The following is an 18727-nucleotide window of genomic DNA, read 5'->3' as shown; positions in this document are numbered from 1 at the left end:
ATAGCAATGACAAGTATTGCTTACCCAGCACTTTCTGTGCTGGCATCAACTGTGACCGTTCTAAAAGGACATCGTCACCGAGTCACAGCCAAGGACATGGAGATGGGGACCAGTTGGGCTGTCATACCCTGCCATTGAGCAAGTGCTGGCGTACAGGCATTGGGCTGGTGGCAGAGTGGAAGTGAAGGCTTTTGTTCTCAATGACAGGAGAACACACCCTTCACACAGGTAGGCGGTGTCTCCTGCATGGTAATCTCATGCCGCAGTCCCCATGGCCCCTAAATGTGCACCCAACCCCCTGTCCTGGATCCTTTCTATAGTTTTGAAGACACCAGACATTTTATGTAAATGTATGTGGCTATGAAGCTGCTGACTCCACATCCCTCGGGTCACGTGACTTCGTCCCTTACCCTGTCTACAAGCCGGTCATCAGCCACTCCTGGGTATAAGATGACCCATGTCAGCATCTCACCTCTGAAGACATGTTGCCTTCCAGAACTCACAGGAAGGACCAGCTACAACAGCACAGCAGCAGGAAGCTCATCTGCCTCTCCAGCCTCCCCCAGAGGTGGCCATGTGTCTGCCTTCTAGCCTGACCAGAAGACTAGAGCCATCCCTCCATCCACCAGGGATGGGATCAGGGAGCAGCTACAGGGCTATACCATCAGTGCACTCAGCCTTAGTGTTCCTGGGTGAGCCTGAGCCATCTGCCTCCTTTACCTCCTGCCTTTCTTCATAGGCAAAGCAGGTATAATGTTATTATGAGATTGCTGTGTGGATGGGTACCCAATGTGGGCTCCCCCTTTCAGTCTCTGCCTGCTTCCCTCCCTGTGCCCCAGCCATGCTCACCCCACACATGCTCATCCTGCTTGTCTGGGAAGGCCACTGTTGCCTGTGGTGCCTCCAGACTGCAGAGGGTGCGGTGACAGGTTAGAAAAGGCGAGTCAGAGGTAGTTTTCTCAGGGGAAGGCAAAAAAAAATGGGAAAACGTTTCTAGACATGGACTCTACACAAGTAACTGTGCCATCAGCCCTCAGAAAGCTGGTAAAGGTCCCGCTGAGCACAGCCAGCACTTGGGAGCATCTCTTATGAGCTGGAAACAAATATTTCATAGATGTGGGGTCATCAAATCGACCCACAACCCTGGCATGCAAATGTATCATCTCCGTGCTTAAGATAAAAACATAAATAAATGTGGAGGCCAGTGAAAAGTCACAAGAGTCAAGGTGGGAAAGACCATATCTTGTGCTGGAAGAGATGCAGCGAAGAAGAGCCACTTTCTCTGTTCTTTCTTTGTTGGGTGAGGCCTGCAAACACAGAATGACATGGCCACCTTCTCATGACAGCATCGGACAGTGCCACTCCCTTTTTATACAAAGGAGACTGGCACACAAACAGATGAAGGGCTTTGCCCAGCATCACACTGACTTAACAAGGACAGGCTTGGGGTAGAACTCAGAGCAGCCAGGCCCCAGATTTAATAAGTTAAGTAGTTTGTCTTGTGTCAGGGCAGTGTATCTGGTGATGACTGGTTCAGGAACTTCATAGCAGAAACGACTAGACACATCTAGATAAAATATAAGGACCACATATTTGTCAGCTAGGATCCGCAAAGGACCACGGCTCGAGGGGCTTTGTGGGACTGACCCTGACAGCAGGGGTGGGGGTCCCTCTGCAGTCCGATGGAGGATCAGAGTCCTCCCCCTCACTTGCAAGTCTGTGGGAGGTGCAGGTGCTGTGAGGGTCGGGTGCTGGACAGGAATCCCATAGCCGGTGCGACACCAGGAACAATGGAAAGGACTTGGAGGACCCTGTAGGTTTGGGGCCCACAAGTGAGTGTGACCAGATGTCAGGCAGAGCTGCTCTGGCTGTGTGACCTTTGAGTCAGCCCTCAGTGACGAAGGTACTGGACACATCAGCCCATCAGAGCAAGGGAAGTTCTCCTGGGACAGGGATCACCAGCAGAGCCTCAGCTCAGGACCCGGGTCTCCACACATGAGGGCCAGCCCTCAAAGAAAATAGCATACAGCATGGGGCTTCAGCAGAAACAACAGCTGAAATGCAGGTATTAGACACTGGGTTACATTTTACATCTTAACCTGGTGGGCTTTAGTGGGGCTGACATGTGTGCATGCTTGTGTTTATACATGCATCTCTCTCTCTCTCTCTCTCTCTCTCTCTCTCTCTCTCTCTCTCTCTCTCTCTCTCTCTGTGTGTGTGTGTGTGTGTGTGTGTGTGTGTGTGTGTGTGTGTGTGTGTATACATGTAAGTGTGCACATCTGAGAGTGTATTCCTCTTCCAGTTGAAACCATATTTCAGAAGAGAGGTGAAAGCATGTGCTTACCTTTGGGGAACCTGGTGGAGCAGTCTGCAGTGCCCACTCAACCCCTGGATGGGACCAGGACTCCGCACCCCACAGGCTTTGGAGGACACTGTCTGTTTCCGAATTAAACAGATACTCCTGAGCTGGAAGAGAGAATCCTCAGTCAGGCCTCAGGCCAAGCATCCATCTTTAAAACTGACATGGCCTAAACTTTATCATATTCTTCCAGTCTCTTGCTGTCCACAAATGCTCCCACACTGCCATCCCTGGGACAGAGGCTCTCTTGGTGCCTTTGAATTCTCTGAGTACCACACTGAATGACAGCACTACCATGGTCTTGCTGCACCCCAAACCGCTGCCTGACTCCCTAATCCCCTCCAGGGTGGGGCTACCTTCTGTGTTCTCTCTGCTGGCCCCCACATCTCATAGGCATCCCCTACAGGGGGAAGCAACACAAACAGCCCCATTCATCATAAGCATTTCCTTCTCCCACAAGTGAGAAGGCTGAGCCCAGGGAGGGCAGACGGCATGAAAACCAGTGGCCGAGTGTGGCCAGATAGAATCCACAACTCTCCAGCTGTAGAATCAGATACCAACTCAGGCTAGAGGCACAGCAGTGAAGGTACAAAGGGCACCCCCATTTGCACAAGATGAACCTTTCTTCTCGTGTATTGACAACTCGCTATGTGTTGGGCCCTGTACAGGAAGGTCACAGTGCCCTTGTTTTGAACACAGTCTTTGGCTCAGAGACTGTGAGCCATCACAGGGCTGGCAAGAACAGAATATAATATAGGAGCTGTGGAGAGAACGCATCTGGAGAGTGCTCAGTCCTTCTATGAGTGCAACCGCAGCAAGCCCTCAGAGTCAGCTCCACACCTATAGCCCAGTCCCAACCCGCTAGTAAACGGCACTTTCTAAGGCCCTCGGAGAGGAGACTGTCTGGTCTCTGCCACCTTAATTCCCCTATTACGATAAAGACAAAAGAACGACAACAAAACCACTCACAGTAAATATTTAGTTCGTCTCTTAACCTGCTTTGCTGATCGCCCATGGATATGCATGCTTGATGCATGCGTGATACAGCTCACAGTATCGAGCACTCCGTGTCTTACCATCTTTGAATTTAATATCATCACACTGCCCTACAGCATGGCATTCTCAGCCACCTTAGTGACTGTGTTACATTCCACAGAGGGCATGGGGTGAACGCATCTGCCCCCCTAGCTTACTCCTAATGTTATATGAGATGAAGGGGTGTAATGGTTCAGAATGAAGAACAGAGCTAAGGAATTTGAGGCTCTTCTTAGGTTTTTGTTTTTGTTTTGTTTTGTTTTGTTTTGTTTTTCAGTATGTTCTGATGCTATGTGGTGGCAAGACGGTTGGTTGAGCAGCAGAAAGAAAGGGAGAGAGAGGAAGTCCCCTTCATGGTACAAGCGTGACATTGGGCTGTTTGCACCCGCCCCACCTGGCCCTGGCTTCTGCTGAACAAACAGAAAGGTTTCTGGCAGGTGCACTGACCTCCTCCGGCTGAGGTCTCCTTGGAGCTCACGTCCAGGTGGCAGAACGTCTGGAAGAAAGAACAACTCAGTGGATATACTTCGGGGACCAGGGTGTGAAAGTCCCCAGAGAACCAGAGTAAGGCTGGTCACCCTGTGCAGCCTGCTCAGGAAGGTGAGCATGATAGTGGTTCTGCCACATTCCCTCCTCAGCCACCATCCTGGTGACCCAGGCCAGGTCTCCTCAAGGGTACCACACACCAGAGACAATTACATTTCCTTCAATCAGATTCAACTTCCTTGCAGAGACAGCAGCCCGTGTCTTTTCAGAAATGCATTGCAAGAAAATTTAAAGAACATTGGGGCATCTCGTGCTGCCAGGGGCCACCAATTCATCATCTAGGTAATGAGGAGACCTTGATCCCGAGTCCACCCCATGCACTACTGCAATGATCAGTCACATCTATAGGCAACAGGGCAGCCTCAAGAATTCACACTCTACCCAGCAGCCCCTGTTGGTGAAGAAGAAGCATCTACTAGAACTTCAAGGCATGTTGGAGTCTCGATCCTGCATCCTTTGGGGCATTCTGTGGGGCGGGGTCCTGTGTGTAGTGACCCTGGGGCATCTCTTCTCTCCCACCTTCATCCTGATGCTCCAGGCACCAGCACAGCCCATCGTCCCTGTAAGCTCTACTCTCTTTCCACCATTGGCAAACCTCTGTGTGAACCCCAAGACCTCCTTCAAGTGAGCCAGTGACCCTGTATCATCGTTCCAGAATCCTAACACAGTTCAGCCACCTGCCTGCTACTTGCCCTGACCAGGATCTATGTAACAACTGGATACTGTGACAGGGACTCCAGGATGGACTGACAGAGGCAGTGACCAATAACCAAAGACTGGCTGTCCTCTGGTCACAACCCACTCTGCCACACCTTTCAGGATCCTTGTGCTCCAGGTGGGACGGTGCCTGCTCTCCTGCTGTGCTTAGGTGTGGGTAGATACTCTTGTCCTAATTTCATTGTGGTTGCTCCGACAGATACGTTAAGAAAAAGCGATGGGGTGGGAATGGGGGTGCTGCAATTTACAATCCCAGAATACAGTCCATCAGTTTGGGAAATCGAAGCAGGAACTCAAGAAGCTAGCAACATGACACCCACAGCTGTGAGCAAATAGAAATGTTGTATCCTTGTTTGCTTGCCCTCAACAAACCTCCTCTCTTCTAGACAACTGCCTGTGCATTCCCACCATCACCACACCAAGGACCTGAGCTGGAGAAAGGGGTCCCACTGGGAGACAACACATGTACAGCAGTCTGGGGAAGCGGAGGCAGTGCAGGTACTCTGGGCGGGGGCCCACAGCCATGTCCCAGTGAGAAGAGCTGACGAAGGATGGGATCCATCCCTCTCTCTCAAATCCCAGCCAGAAAAGTCAACGGAGGTGAGACTCCACTAATTGCAGTGACAGAAAGAGGGAGCGGGAGTGACAGACCACACCCTCTTCTGGGAAGGGGGGATGCCAAACCTTCTCTACCCCTGTCTTAGTCGGGGTTTGTATCCTGCACAAAACATCATGACCAAGAAGCAAGTTGGGGAGGAAGGGGTTTACTCAGCTTACACTTCCACGTTGCTGTTTATCACCAAAGGAAGTCAGGACTGGAACTCACACAGGACAGGATGTTGGAGGCAGGAGCTGATGCAGAGGCATGGAGGGGTGCTACTTCCTGGATTGCTTCCCCTGGCTTGCTCAGCTTGCTTTCTTATAGAACCCAGGACTACCATCCCAAGGATGGCACCACCCACTCTTGATCACTGAGAAATTGTCATACAGCCCGATCTCATGGAGGCATTTCCTCAAGGGAGGCTCTTTCTCTGTGATAACTCCAGCTTGTGTCAAGTTGACACACAAAACTAGTCAGCACAACCTCCTTTCCAAGGCCTTGACAGACCTCTGGTTATTAGGACTCTCCTCCAAGGAAGGGGATGTGGGAAGATGGAACAGATTCATCTGTGGAGTGGAGGGCAGGACTGCATTACCAGATACCAAGCACAGATGACCTGTCTGGGAAGGAGCACCATGTCCCATTGCCATAGTCTCTGTTTCCAAAGAAGGGCTGTCAGGCACTTCAGTGTATGGATTCCCCAGGGATGTTTCCAGGAGGCTTATGTCAAAAACACACCATCTCCCTACTTGCCAGTCTGATGCCATGCACGGCCTGCCCCATGCCCATCAGCAACTCCTCAGCCGCCAGGCAGCCCTCTCGGCTGTCAGCCAAAGCCCAAAGTCCTCCATCAGGACTCCCATCTGTGTTCCCTGAAGCAAAACTAGTGTCCATAAAACCAAGCGCTCTGGACCAGCTTCCAGTCCCCAACTGCCAGCAGGAAGAGCTGCCACTACCAGCACGACTCCAGCAACTACTTGGCCACCAGGGTCCTCATTGCTCAGAACATACTGTTGGAGGAACAGAGGGCTACATAGTACATAGCCAGCCTCTCAAACCCCAGCCTAGCCACACACTTAGGGGACTTGTCTATCTGGTCCAGGACCAACACTCTACCCCTCAGCCCTAGAAGCTACTGAAGCCAGTGCAGACACCATGAACCCCAGTCCAGCCATACTGTCCCTGTGCTTGCACTCAGGTAGGCCCTACCTATCCACTTCTACAGTGGTCATTGCTGAGGGCTGTGTGCAGACTCCCAGCATCAGGTTCAACTGCCCCTCCCACCACCTAGGCAAAGTCACTCAGCATGTAGAGGACCGAATGGGAATGGTCCATAGAGATGTCTATGGGAAAGACTGTCTCAGAGCCTCGCTTGTCATCTGATTGGGGGAGAACTGGGCCATTCCTGTGGGATGACAGCCACACTCTGCTAGTTTGCAGCAAGCACTTGGAACATCGCCTGCACACAATCAGCAAAACACGTAAGTGTCACCTCATAGGTCAAAGGACTAGAGGGTGGTGGAGCAGAGATGTGACCCTGGACCCCTTGGTCTCAGCTTCTTGCCTACAGGAGACAAGTTATCCCATCCTGGCTTCTCAGCATCTCCCCATGAGCAGACTGTGCTGTTCCCATTGTACAGGTCAGAGAAGAAAAGTCAGCGGACTCAGGGTCATGCTGTACCCTATCCTGGTCTGAACCCTGCAAGGGCCAATTGTCTTTTACCCCGTTGGTTGGCTCACTGTGCTTTTGGCCTACTTGGTTTCCCAGATCTATGGCTGAGGGTGGCAGGAACTCTGTCAACACTCCTGGCCAGGAAATGGCACAGCAGGCTGCTTCAGGCTCCAGACCACACAGTACATGGGTAGACTCTGAGTCATCTTTTGTGCTTGGTTTTTTTTTGTCTGTTTGTTTGTTTGTTTGTTTTGTCAACTTGACACAAACCTACACACACCTGCAAATAACAAGTCTCAGTTGAGGAGCTGGCTCCTTCAGAGTAGCCTGTGGCCACGTCTGTGAGGAACAGTCTTGATGGTGGGTGTGGGAGGGTCCAGCCCACGGTGGGCAGTGCCATTCCTGGGAAGGTCCTGAGATGTCTAAGAAAGCAAGCTGAGCATGAGCCAGAGAGCAATGTGAGAGTCAGCACTCCATTCCATGGTCTCTACTTCAGTTCCCGCTTCCTGACTGCAGACTCAAGCTCCAGCCTTGACTTCCCTGATGATAGTTTGTGATCTGTAACCAAGGAAACCCTTTTCTTCCCCCCAAGTTGCTTTTGGCCATAGCATTTGTCACAGCAACAGAAACCAAACTAGTACACCTTCAAAGCTGGGGGCAGTTCTGAGCCGAGCCAGGAAGAGACTCAGGGCTGTGACACTGAATAGTGTGACAACTGGAGACAGTTATGTCTGCTGTATGGCCTCCCCAAGATCTATACCCCAGGCCAAGAGGAGGCATCTCAGGCACAGAGAATCTTCTTACAGATAGATACACATTAACATCCACCCCTATCCCACACCCACATCTTACACCCCTATCCCACACCCACATTTTTCTTCTAGCTTCTGACAACAGACGGTAACTGACCAACATATGAACACATTAGTGAATTTGCCTCTCTGAGAACTGCAATGGGGAAAATGTGCTGACTTCCTTGATGTATTCATGTGCCTAGAGTATGCCAGACACACACTAGCTCTGTTTTCATAGATAATTGATTATTCTCGGATTCACCCATCAGCCCCTTCTAGTTTGGCTACTGCAAACCAGCCTATTCTAGCACAGTGTTCATGTTATAATCAATGCCTCCTTGTTTCAGTCCTGCCTCACTCACCGCAACTATTAGGCACTAACTGTGTCCCAGAGATTGTCTTAATCACTTTAACTAGAATTCCCTTTCCCTCTCTCCATCTCTCCCTCTCTCCCTCTTCTCCTCCCCCACCCATATCTTCTAAAAACCCACAGAAACAAACAGATAAACACTAGACATGTCATCTGGTGTTTTGGATTTGAACTCCGGCCCTACACCAAGTTTCTACACTTCTGACAGCCCTATGACCTCCAGTTTCCATCTCCTCAGCTGCATGGCGGTTGGTATCATAGACATCGGCAGGCTGTGAGGGGCTGAGAAGGTTGACCCCTGTACAGCCAGAACCAACCCCAAGGCTGTATTCCCAGAAAACACATCCACCCCACACCATCAACAGCCTCAGAGGCAGATCTGTCTCAATCACAGGAATAGGATGTGGGCAGATATGGCTGACACTTCTGGGTTCCCTCCAGGCAGCTGTTCAGAGCCAAGCACACCCCCTGGGGGCCCTCTATCTAGATCAGAAAAATAGGTACCCAGGACCACCCTTCACCATCACCAGGACTTCTGAACATTTCACCCTCAATTTCTTCTTTTGCTAACCTTCAAGAGAGAAGATTCTCACACATTGAGTTAATTATCTCTATGTGGGTGTGGTTCTGAGCATAGCATCCAGGGTCTCACCGGTGCGGGGCAAGCACTCTCTCTCTCTCTCTCAGCCTAGCAACAAATCATGATCTTGTGCTTCAAGAAGTGTTTCCCTGGGCAGATTCTGTGTCAGACAATGGGGAGACAGACAAATGGGGAGAGGCTCTGGCCTCCCAGTGAGGTATCAACAAATGTGCTCAACAACATGGGAAGAATTCCCTGTGCATGCTCTATTGTGCATACCAGGTACCGTGGGGGAAGAAGGGTGTGAGGGGAATTATGGTCTTTGGGATTTAGACCAGTTGCTATGGAGAGGCACTAGGAACCTTGAAGGATGGACAGGAGGCAGTCAGTGGACCAAGCATGCTGTCAGAAGGGGCTATGCATCCAGAACTCCTGAAGTATGGGTGACAAGAATGTCTGGTGACACAGCATCATGGTGCTTATGTGACACATTAGTGTCTGTTGCCCCTGCACAGGGTCATAAGCGCTTCAGAGACAAAGGCTCCCCAGCCCTCTTCCCAGACCCCAGAATACAGGTGCCACCTAGAGAAGGAACCAGTGTGGGGGAAGGATCACATGGAAGCAGGTGGCCTGGGCTGGGTCCACCTAAGAGTCCCTAGAAGCAAGGATAAGGTTGTCTATGGCAACTTACCTCAGGTGCTCCTGGGGTCAGGAAGGTGGCACTATACTCAGCCAGGGCTATATCCTCAAACATGCTCTGCGCCAGCTCAGAGAGCAGGCGGTTCCTGGGCTCGTGCCTTGGCAGCTCCTGTAGTAGGTGTTCAATCAGGCGATTCCTCTCCTGGCACTTGTGGACCAGGGAAGCCATCTTGGCCTAGGAAGTAGGGTTCATGGTAAAGGCTGAGCTAGGGGCCAAGGCAGTACCCGATTCCCAGTACGATTCCCTCATCCGCAACCGGGACCTCAGGGTTACATGCTACCATCCTAAAAGATTCCAGGCTCACATAGTAGGCACGCAAGAATACAGACGCAGACTGGGTGGTGGCTCAGAGCTGCAACTAAGCTCCTCTCCACACCTCAGCCTACCAATCTGTCTGATGTGCTGTGAGGGGAACCAGGAACCACCCGGCAGAGCCCTCCCTGCCTTTTCATTTGGCTTCACCTTGCTAAAGCACAAAGCTCTGGGATCCTCCTTTAATGGGAGGGATTTGTCAAAGCATGAAGTTAGTTGGGGGGGCACTCATGGTCCTGACTTTATGGGGGTCCTTATACTGTCCTGTCTATGGTGTCCCAGATGGCATCCTAGAGTCTCGGTGGTAATTCCTAAAGTTTCCATTTTACCAATACCAGTGTTTCTCAACCTGAGGGTCCTGACCCCTTTGGGGGTCAGATAACCCTTCCACGGAGGTCACCTAAGACCATCAGAAAACACAGGTGTTTACATTACAATTCACAACAGTAGCAAAATTATACTTATGAAGTAGCAACAAAATAAGTTTATGGTTGGGGGTCACCACATGAAGAACTGTATTAAAGGGGTGCAGTATCAGGAAGGTTGAGCACCACTAATTAACACAAAGGTGAGGCTCCAAGAGAAGGCAGGAAACAGGGACTCTGAGTATCATGGCGTCCAACTGATGATCAAGCAAGGCTCCTCCTCAGCCACCCACACAGAAACCAGGACCGTGGGTGGGTCTCTGCCTCTTCCCAAATGCAGGCCCAGATTAAACATGTCACCTTATCCTGCTAGCAAAGAGCGTGTGCAACAAGGGTCCTTCCTCAGTATGTCCCAAATATACATATAAAAGGATAGGTGGAGTGGGGACCTTCTTAAGGAAGCGTGCACTGGAGTGAATGCAGTATGGGAAAGTGGGGGAGATGGAGAGAGAAGAGAAAGAGGGAAAGGAGAGAGAAGAAGAACAAAGCAGAAGAAGGGTGAGGAGAGGAAATGGGGAGGGAGGACTGTGGGCACCAAGGCACTGCCCCGGAGCCCAGCTCCGAGGACAAAGTGGGACACAGCATGTGGGGTCAAGACACGGCATATAGGATGATCTCACACACGTGAGAAGCGAGGTGAAGAAGATATGTGGAACACTGCTCATGTGGGGACCTGGGTGACATCCGTGGCTGACACTTGGGTATTTTCATGAAATACAAAATGGTGACGTGGCAGTGTGTTACCTTCAGAGGGCTTGAAGCCAGGCGTACTTCATGCTGCTGCTCCCGAAGCTCCTCAAGCTGAAAGAAGAAGAAACGCACTTGTGACTGAGCCGTGTGGGATGCGTCAGGGGAGGGTGCCAGTGCTGGCCTGCAGTCACCTTTCCCTGTGTGGGGAATGGAATGCCATAGAAACACAACCTACCGTGAAACGTGGGTCCCTGAGCCACACATTATCCTGACATAGCTGGCCCCTGTGACCTGTATGTTCCTGCATAGTGTCTTCTGTGCAGTGGGGTACAATGACTGTTCACCCCAAGCTGAGGGTCACTAATATAGGGCACCTAGACCCAGACATGGTGGTCAGTGGTGCTCAATAGGCACTAGCTACTCTTACTACCTGGGGCAGACCAGCAATGTGGATTCTGTTCCTGGTGTGAGGCTGCTCTCACTCCAGCCCTCATCTCTGGGCTGGCCTCTGGTACCCAACACTCATCATGCAGCTGGAGTGCCCTCCTGACCTGGCCTCAGGTCCTGCTGAGAAGGACCAAGTATGGGACCTAGCACGACAGAGAGAGGAGCCAGAGAACAGGTACCAGGCATGTGTGAGGTCACCTCAGACTTTCCACATTAGCCCAGCATCCCACCTTACCAGATTCTGTCTGAATTCTTGTCCTATAGTATGTATAAAATGGGGATTTTATGGCAATTCCCTCACACTCTCTTATCTGTTGCAATCTAAATAAACCCCTTGCCCATGACCAGTTCTCACCCATCATTCTTATTCCTCAACATTACACACTCACACAAATAGGATGTGTGTGCACAGGCACATGAAAATCTGATGCATAGGGAGTGTCACACACACATCCTGTTTGGTAATTAAATAGAAAAGCCTGGCGACGTTTTCAAGCAAACCAACTGGCCTCATCCCTTTAAAAGCTCACACACTCTCTCCTCATGCAGCTGTGGTGTGACTTATTTACGCAGGCTTCTGTTGGTGGGAATACGTAATGCTGGTCTGTTTCTTTGTTTTTACAGACATTACTTCTATGCCTCTATCTGGTGTAACTCTCTAGGACTGGTCCAAAGAGAGATTCCAGCTTCAAGCGGATAAACTTGTATTCAAAAGGGACTCAATGTGTGCAGGCTTCAAGGTGGTAGGACTACAAGCAGACAGTGCTTCAGGGGCAAACCAGCCCAGCTGCACATCCGATTGAAGTGCTTGTGACAGCGTGCAGCAGACCTGCGCAAGCGCAAGTCAGGCTGAAGCTCAGCACGGAGAGGGGAAGAGGGCACTGAGTCCACCACTGGCCATGCAGCTATTGACAACTGGGAGTCTGTTTTCTTCAAGAGTGGCCCTGGTAAGTGGACCACACTGTAGTGGGAGGCCACACGTCTGAGAGTATATGGACAGCACAAACTTACTTGATGGATTTAAGTTAAAGAAAGCAGAGGGTGGGGAAGGAGGAGAGGGAGACTTGGGTGGGGTGGGAAGGGGATCTGTGAGAGTTGGCAGAACGGAGAATATGACAGAAACACATTGTATAAGATTACCAAAGACAAATGATTGTTTATGTGGATGAGAAGGGAGTGAAAAACGTAAGCTGGGGATAGGGAGAAAGTATTCTTAAGCCATGCATCTAAGCATGCCTTAGATAGAATGCGTTGAGGGCGCTTTGGGGTTTCGGTATGTAAGATTAGGAACACATATCATGTTCGGTTAAAATCAATTACTGATATGTGTCATCACTGAGGGCCGATGCAGAATGAGAAACAAAGTGGGCTTCCCCCGTGCACTTCCTCAGGCTTCCTCCAACGGGAACATTGTACAAAGCTGCAGGGTCAGCAGGGACTGAAGTCAGCACAACTGCAGCTGGAATTTCTGCCCTTTGGTGTGTGTGTGTGTGCCTATGAAGGTCTGTGTGGGTTTAGACCCATGTTGGTCCAAATGTCCTCCAGAGCCAAGGTCCTGAGCCAGTCCACCTTGAGTCCCTCACTGAACTTCTATAATCATGTCCATGCATGCCCCCTGCAGCAGAAGGGCTGAATGTTCCTCTTGCAAATAATTGAAGGCGCCTGTGCTGACTAGTCTTATGTCAGCTTAACACAAGCTAGAGTCATCAGAAAGGAGGGAGCCTCAACTGAGAAAATGTCTCCATAAGATCCAACTGTAAGGCATTTTCTTGATTAGTGATTGATGGGGGAAGAGCCAAATCTGTTGTGGGTGGTGCCATCCCTGGGCTGGTGGCTCTGGGTTCTATAGGAAAGCAGGCTGAGCAAGAAACAGGGAACAGACCAGTAAGCAGCATCCCTCCACGGCCTCTGCATCAGTTCCTGCCTCCAGGTCCCTGCCCTGTGTGAGTTCCTGTCCTGACTTCCTTCAATGATGAACAGTGATGTGGAAGTGTAAGCCGAATAAACCTTTTCTTCTCCAACTTGCTTTTTGATCATGGTGTCTCGTCACAGCAATAGAAAACCTGAGACGGTGCCTGATGCTTTTGAAACCCATATATACATATTGTCTTGATGGAGGGCAGCTGGCTGCAAAGGCTCCAGCCCTCTTGTCTTTCTTCCCACGTTGCTCTAGGCTCTCAATCTCTAACCAACACCACCAAGCTGTTGGCTCTCGCTCCTTGAGGTCTGGAAACATTCAGAGGGCGAGGAAGAGTTGGCCTAGCCTACCTTGCTTTTGAGCTTATCCTGGAGGTCCACTGCCTCATCCCGAGCCATCTGCAACTCCCTCAGTGCCCAACCCTGGTCCCTGAGCTGGCACTGTAGGGTCCGAACCTGGTGCTGGAGCCGCTGAATGCATAGTTTGGTGTCTTCCTCAGAGGCAGCAGCCTTAGAGTTTTGGAGCTGAGAAAAAGAAGTGTGGGTAAAATCATCAGGTGATAAAGTGCCATAGCCTACAACCAGCAACCTGCTCGTCTGTCTGTCTGTCCATTCATCTATCTATCCTGTTTGGTTATTTCTCATAGTAGAAAGAAAAAAGGAAGGGGAATGAGAGAGAGAGAGAGAGAGAGAGAGAGAGAGAGAGAGAGGGAGGGAGGGAGGGAGGGAGGGAGGGGAGAGAGGGATGGAGAGGGAGAGAAGGAGGGAGAGAGATAAAGATAGATAGATGGATGGGTGGATAGATAGATAGATAGACAGACAGACAGACAGAGTATGAATAAAGAAGAATCTCAAATTCTATGCCTTTCATTATTGCTAACATCCATTTCTCACATGGGATGCCCTTGGTGCCTCTCGGTGCACAAATGAATGTATGAGCCCTGATGAATATCCTGAGAGGAGAGGGAAAGGTAAATAGAACCACAGAACAACATTCCAGATTATTACTCTCAAAAATATGCAAAATAGGGCCTATCAACCAGGGTTCTGTTCGATCACTCTCAGTAATTACTGCTTTGAAACACAGAAAAATCAGCTTTCACACGCAACTCGAACTGTCAGATGTGTGTGCCGTCGAAGCTTCATGACTTTGCAAAAGGCAGACAATTCCAAATTTCCCACGATTACTACCAAATCGCCACCTATTCTCTGACAGAATGAATACCACAGGAGCAGGATTCATACAGCTGCCAGGGGAGTCAGGGAAGAAGGAGCTTGCCCAGCCCTGAGGGAAGTAAGATCAATAATAGTGATCGTTCTGCCCCTAAATGGTCCTGTGTGCTGAGTCCTCATTGTTTTACTAACCCACATATACACACATATGTACAAAGCATGTGTCTTTTCCTTACATGTTTTTAAAGATTGAAAGTATTCATTTGACTGTTGACAGTGGTGGCGCATGCCTTTAATCCCAGCACTTGGGAGGCAGAGGCAGGCAGATTTCTGAGTTCGAGGCCAGCCTGGTCTACAGAGTGAGTTCCAGGACAGTCAGGGCTACACAAAGAGAAAAAAAAAATGCTTATAAAAGTGTTAATTTATATGTATGTCAGTGTGAGTTGTGCCACATGAGTGCAGTGCTCACAGAGGCCAGAAGATGGCGACAATCCCTCGGAGCTGGAATTTCAAGTGGCTGTGAGCTGCCCAACATGGACTTTAGGGAAATGGAACCTGAGCCCTCTGGAAGAACAGCAGGTGCTCTGAACCCCTGAGCCATCTCTCCAGCTCCTCTATAAAATCTGATAAAAGATATCTATTTTTCTTTCTCCTGCCATGTGTGGTTTCCCATTCTTAGTATTGGAGTGATATCTGTAGTTGCGCTGAACTTGACTATGCTAATTCTGTCAGGGGATAGACAGACCTTATCCGTGATGGGAACACACCTGTAGGGTCTTGAGAACGCATGGGGGTGGATTTCTAACCCCACTGAGCAAGGAGTGATCAATCCCGATCCGAATGCTAAGATGCACATGGGAAGGAGTGGTATGGCTAACAGGGATCGTCTCCATGAAGGACTGGCTAGCTCAGAGATACCCGTATCCCTTGCTTTATTTAAACCAACCCGTTTCTTCCATAACTTCTACCATCCCACACTCTAGTGGGAGAAGGTGGAGAGGTCTCAGGCTATTCTGAGAGCAGGAAAAAAGTGTGGGACAGGAGAGGGCAGGATCCATGGGACTGTGATTGATCGGACATCTCCCTATGAACAAGGACCACAATAACAGAATGTGGTATTTTTCTTAATTAATAGAAATTCACACTGCGTAGGCCTGAGACTCGCAGGCTGGGGCCTGTCAGGAACAGATGGGTGCTCCGGATGGTTCCATAAAATTTAGCTCCAGACTCCAAAACAACGTGGCCTTTTGAGAAGTTTGGTGGCTCGATGCTGTGTCCTGCCTCTGGTGGCATGGACAAGGGCTCTCTGTCCTATGGACCCTAAGAGAGTGTCCACAACATTATCTGGTAGTAGATGGGGAAGTGGGCTGGTGCCTGAGTCTACACAGCTGACTGTATGCTGCATTTAGGCTTAGGGACAGCAGGGAGATCCCATAGGAGCTGTGGTTGACTGGGAAAGTGACAGACACAGGTCATTCAGCTCAATTTGCAAAAAGGAGGTCTAAAAGCTATGGAAGCCTATAGGAGGCTCTGAGCAGAGACTCTGGCCCCATCCATCTGTGCTGTGGTAGCAGACACCATGCTGTGATACCAACGTGTAGCCTTCGTCTATTTTAGTGATATAAATCCTCGTCACAAGTATAGCAATGACTGCAGAACTGTGAAGAGCTGTGCCCAATCAGCTCCTCCACCCTTCTGCCCTGAGCCCAGTCTGCAGGGCTGCCCTGAACATGAGACTTGAAGGCCAGTAGCAGTTCCCAGGTGAAAGCTGGATATCTACAGAGAAGTCAATGAAGGATGCAGAGAACTCAGTCTCAGGTTGCTGCAGCTCAGGGTGCAGTTGGTGAGGTGTAGACGGCAGCTCCTGCAGCCTTGGAGACTCTGCTGTGTCCTTACTATAAGAACTGGAGATTCGGGCCCAGTATGACAGGGAGCTATGAGAGGGCCGAAGGTCTAAGAGTGACTCTGTGACAGAAAGAGGATCTTCACCCTCTGTCCCTGATCATCCCTAAATCCTGTGGACTTCATCTCTAGTTATTAACCTCACATTTCCCAACTGTGTGTCACCTCTTGGTTGTGATCCCCAGATGCCCTCTGTGGTCCTCAAACTCCCTCCCCACCCCACCCCTTCTCTGCCTCCCCCCCCCACCTCTCACATACACCCCACCTCAGAGGAGGGCCACCTAGTGAGCTCTGACCTTTTTTCTCAACAGCCTTTAATACCTTCTATCACATACCACAGCCTGGCTGCTGTGGCGGCCACACCAGCTCAGTTTTATTTTTAAGCAAGTCTGACTCTTCACTGAATCAGAGCCGAAACAGCTGTCTTACAACATCCTGAAACTCTCTACTCTCTATGCCTCCCTCCCTCCCCCAGGGTTTTCAGTTCATGCCAGGTTAGGTCAGAATCGTGTTACTGAGAAACTATGAAATCCAGGGAGGTGGATGGTGTGGACAATGAAGACACCAGGCCAGCATGGATCCCTGGGCTTCTCTCTGAAGCACTTTGTAGAGCATGGTTCGGGAAATTGGCTCCACTGCTGAGAACAGGGCTGGGTGAAAAGGATGAGAGATGGAGTTCAGCTAGACTTAGGGTACAGGGAAGAGAGAGCCGCAGAGAAGAAACCCAACTGCTGCCCTAAAAATGTCCTCCTGGGTCCTCTGCTGGGAGGTGAGCCACCAGGACCTCAGGGTCACACAGCACTAAGCATGTGGCTGTGTTGGTTGTCCTAGGTGCAAGTGCCACACTGTGAGAGGCACAGCATACCCTAGGACCAAAAAAAGACTCTCATGGGAATACCGTGATGACCAGCAATCACCCCATGAGGGGCCAGCATGAGATGCACACAGCACCACCCGGAAGAAGAGGCAACCAGGGATCTCTACCACACATCATAGGAAGGTCCAAGCCTCAAAAGCTCTTTGAATGACCGATATATGAAGAAACAGAGAAATCTTCCAAGAAATCAAACGAACAGAGGCAGGCAAAGGGATGATCCAGACCCTGGAGTGCAGATGAGACCCTACAAAATGTCAGCCACTTACATATTTCCTCATTTGAAAGATAAATTGAATGGATGAAAAGGTGGACTACTTCAGCAGATGGTCAGCATTGCTTCTTTATAAATAATAAAATGAATTTTCTAGATCCACAAAGTACAACGAATGGAATCAGGAGCTCACCGGGTGAATTCAGAAAGATATGGGTCACAACAGAACACAGAGTTAGCAAATTAAAAGAAAAAAAATCAATAGAAAACCCCCAAACAGAAGCACAGGCCTGCAAACTTATGATAAACCTTTCTCTTTTTTTCAAAAGATAAAAGAGTCAGCCAAAAAGTCTGGAATTCCAGAAGGTGGAAAAAAAATAAGAATAAATTCTTTACAAAAGAACAACCACTGGACTGGAGAGATGATCACGAGGTCAAGATGGTTGCTGTAGAGCTGAGGTCCAGAGCTCCATCTCCAGCATCCACAGTGAGAGCTAAGTGTGGTACCACACATTTGTAATCCCAGCACCTGAGAGACTGAAACAGGCAGATCCCCATGGCTCGATGGCTAGTCACTCTAGCCTAATCGGCAAGCCCCAGCTCACAGGGAAATCCTATCAGGTTATAGCTCCAAGAGAATGACACCGGAGGCTGACCTCTGGTCTCCAAACACCTATACTCACAGATGCACATGCATATACACATACACTGCACGCACGCACGTGCACATGCACACACACACACATTGTAGATATACACACATATGTACCTCTGAACATGCAAAAGAATTTTAAAGGAAATGATAACCAAGAATTTTTCAAATCCTTTACATAAATATACACGTTCAAAGAGCTTGGGAACTTGTATATAGAAAGTACAAACAGAGCCATAGCTAGATCCATCAAGCCACCAAAACTCAAAGATAAATGAAAATCTTCAGAGCAGTCAGACTTAGCATCGGCGTTTATTCTGGGGCTTGGGGGATGATGATGACAACGTGTGTCTGAGGGTGGAAGGCAGACGACAGCAAAAGGCAGCCTTCTGAGTACCGAGTGAGGGGAGGCTGTGGATCCAGCGCTGAATCTAAGAGAAGGGACCTTCAAGGCCAGGGAGAACACAAGAAAGAATACCACCTAATCCGTACAATGAGAAATATCAGCAGCAAACTGCTCCTCCAAATTCCTGTGGAATAGACGCAATAAACACATGTGGGTGTGTGCGAAAACGGCTAATGACTGCTCAAATCAGCAACAGCAACAGCTCACGAGGCTTAGAATACACTGAAGCGATACGTGACAGGATAATAGAGAAGAGGCAGAGTTAAATACTAAAAGTTCTCTCTCTCTCTCTCTCTCTCTCTCTCTCTCTCTCTCTCTCTCTCTCTCTTTCTCTCTCTCTT

General features: G+C 49.7%; 1 protein-coding gene across 2 annotated transcripts in view; it reads right to left on the bottom strand.

Annotated features, from left to right (window-relative positions):
• CUNH4orf50 (chromosome unknown C4orf50 homolog) overlaps positions 1–18727 on the bottom strand; it is a 71649-nt gene that overhangs the window by 29537 nt on the left and 23385 nt on the right. Inside the window, exons 7-11 of one of the 2 annotated variants that reach the window (XM_085836177.1) lie at positions 13517–13690; positions 10856–10912; positions 9366–9548; positions 3842–3890; positions 2345–2481 (exon numbers count right to left, since the gene is read on the bottom strand). In XM_085836177.1, the coding sequence (XP_085692303.1) occupies positions 2345–2481; positions 3842–3890; positions 9366–9548; positions 10856–10912; positions 13517–13690 (600 nt within the window). The remainder of the gene's footprint in view (positions 1–2344; positions 2482–3841; positions 3891–9365; positions 9549–10855; positions 10913–13516; positions 13691–18727) is intronic. The other variant, XM_029477846.2, reaches the window with a different exon arrangement.

The sequence above is a fragment of the Mus caroli genome, unplaced genomic scaffold (genome assembly GCF_978045245.1).
Source record: "Mus caroli unplaced genomic scaffold, Mus_caroli_1 scaffold_4, whole genome shotgun sequence".
In the NCBI taxonomy this organism is placed as follows: domain Eukaryota; kingdom Metazoa; phylum Chordata; class Mammalia; order Rodentia; family Muridae; genus Mus; species Mus caroli.
The sequence above is the reverse complement of the archived record's forward strand: the minus strand, read 5'-3'. Positions and strand labels throughout refer to the sequence as shown.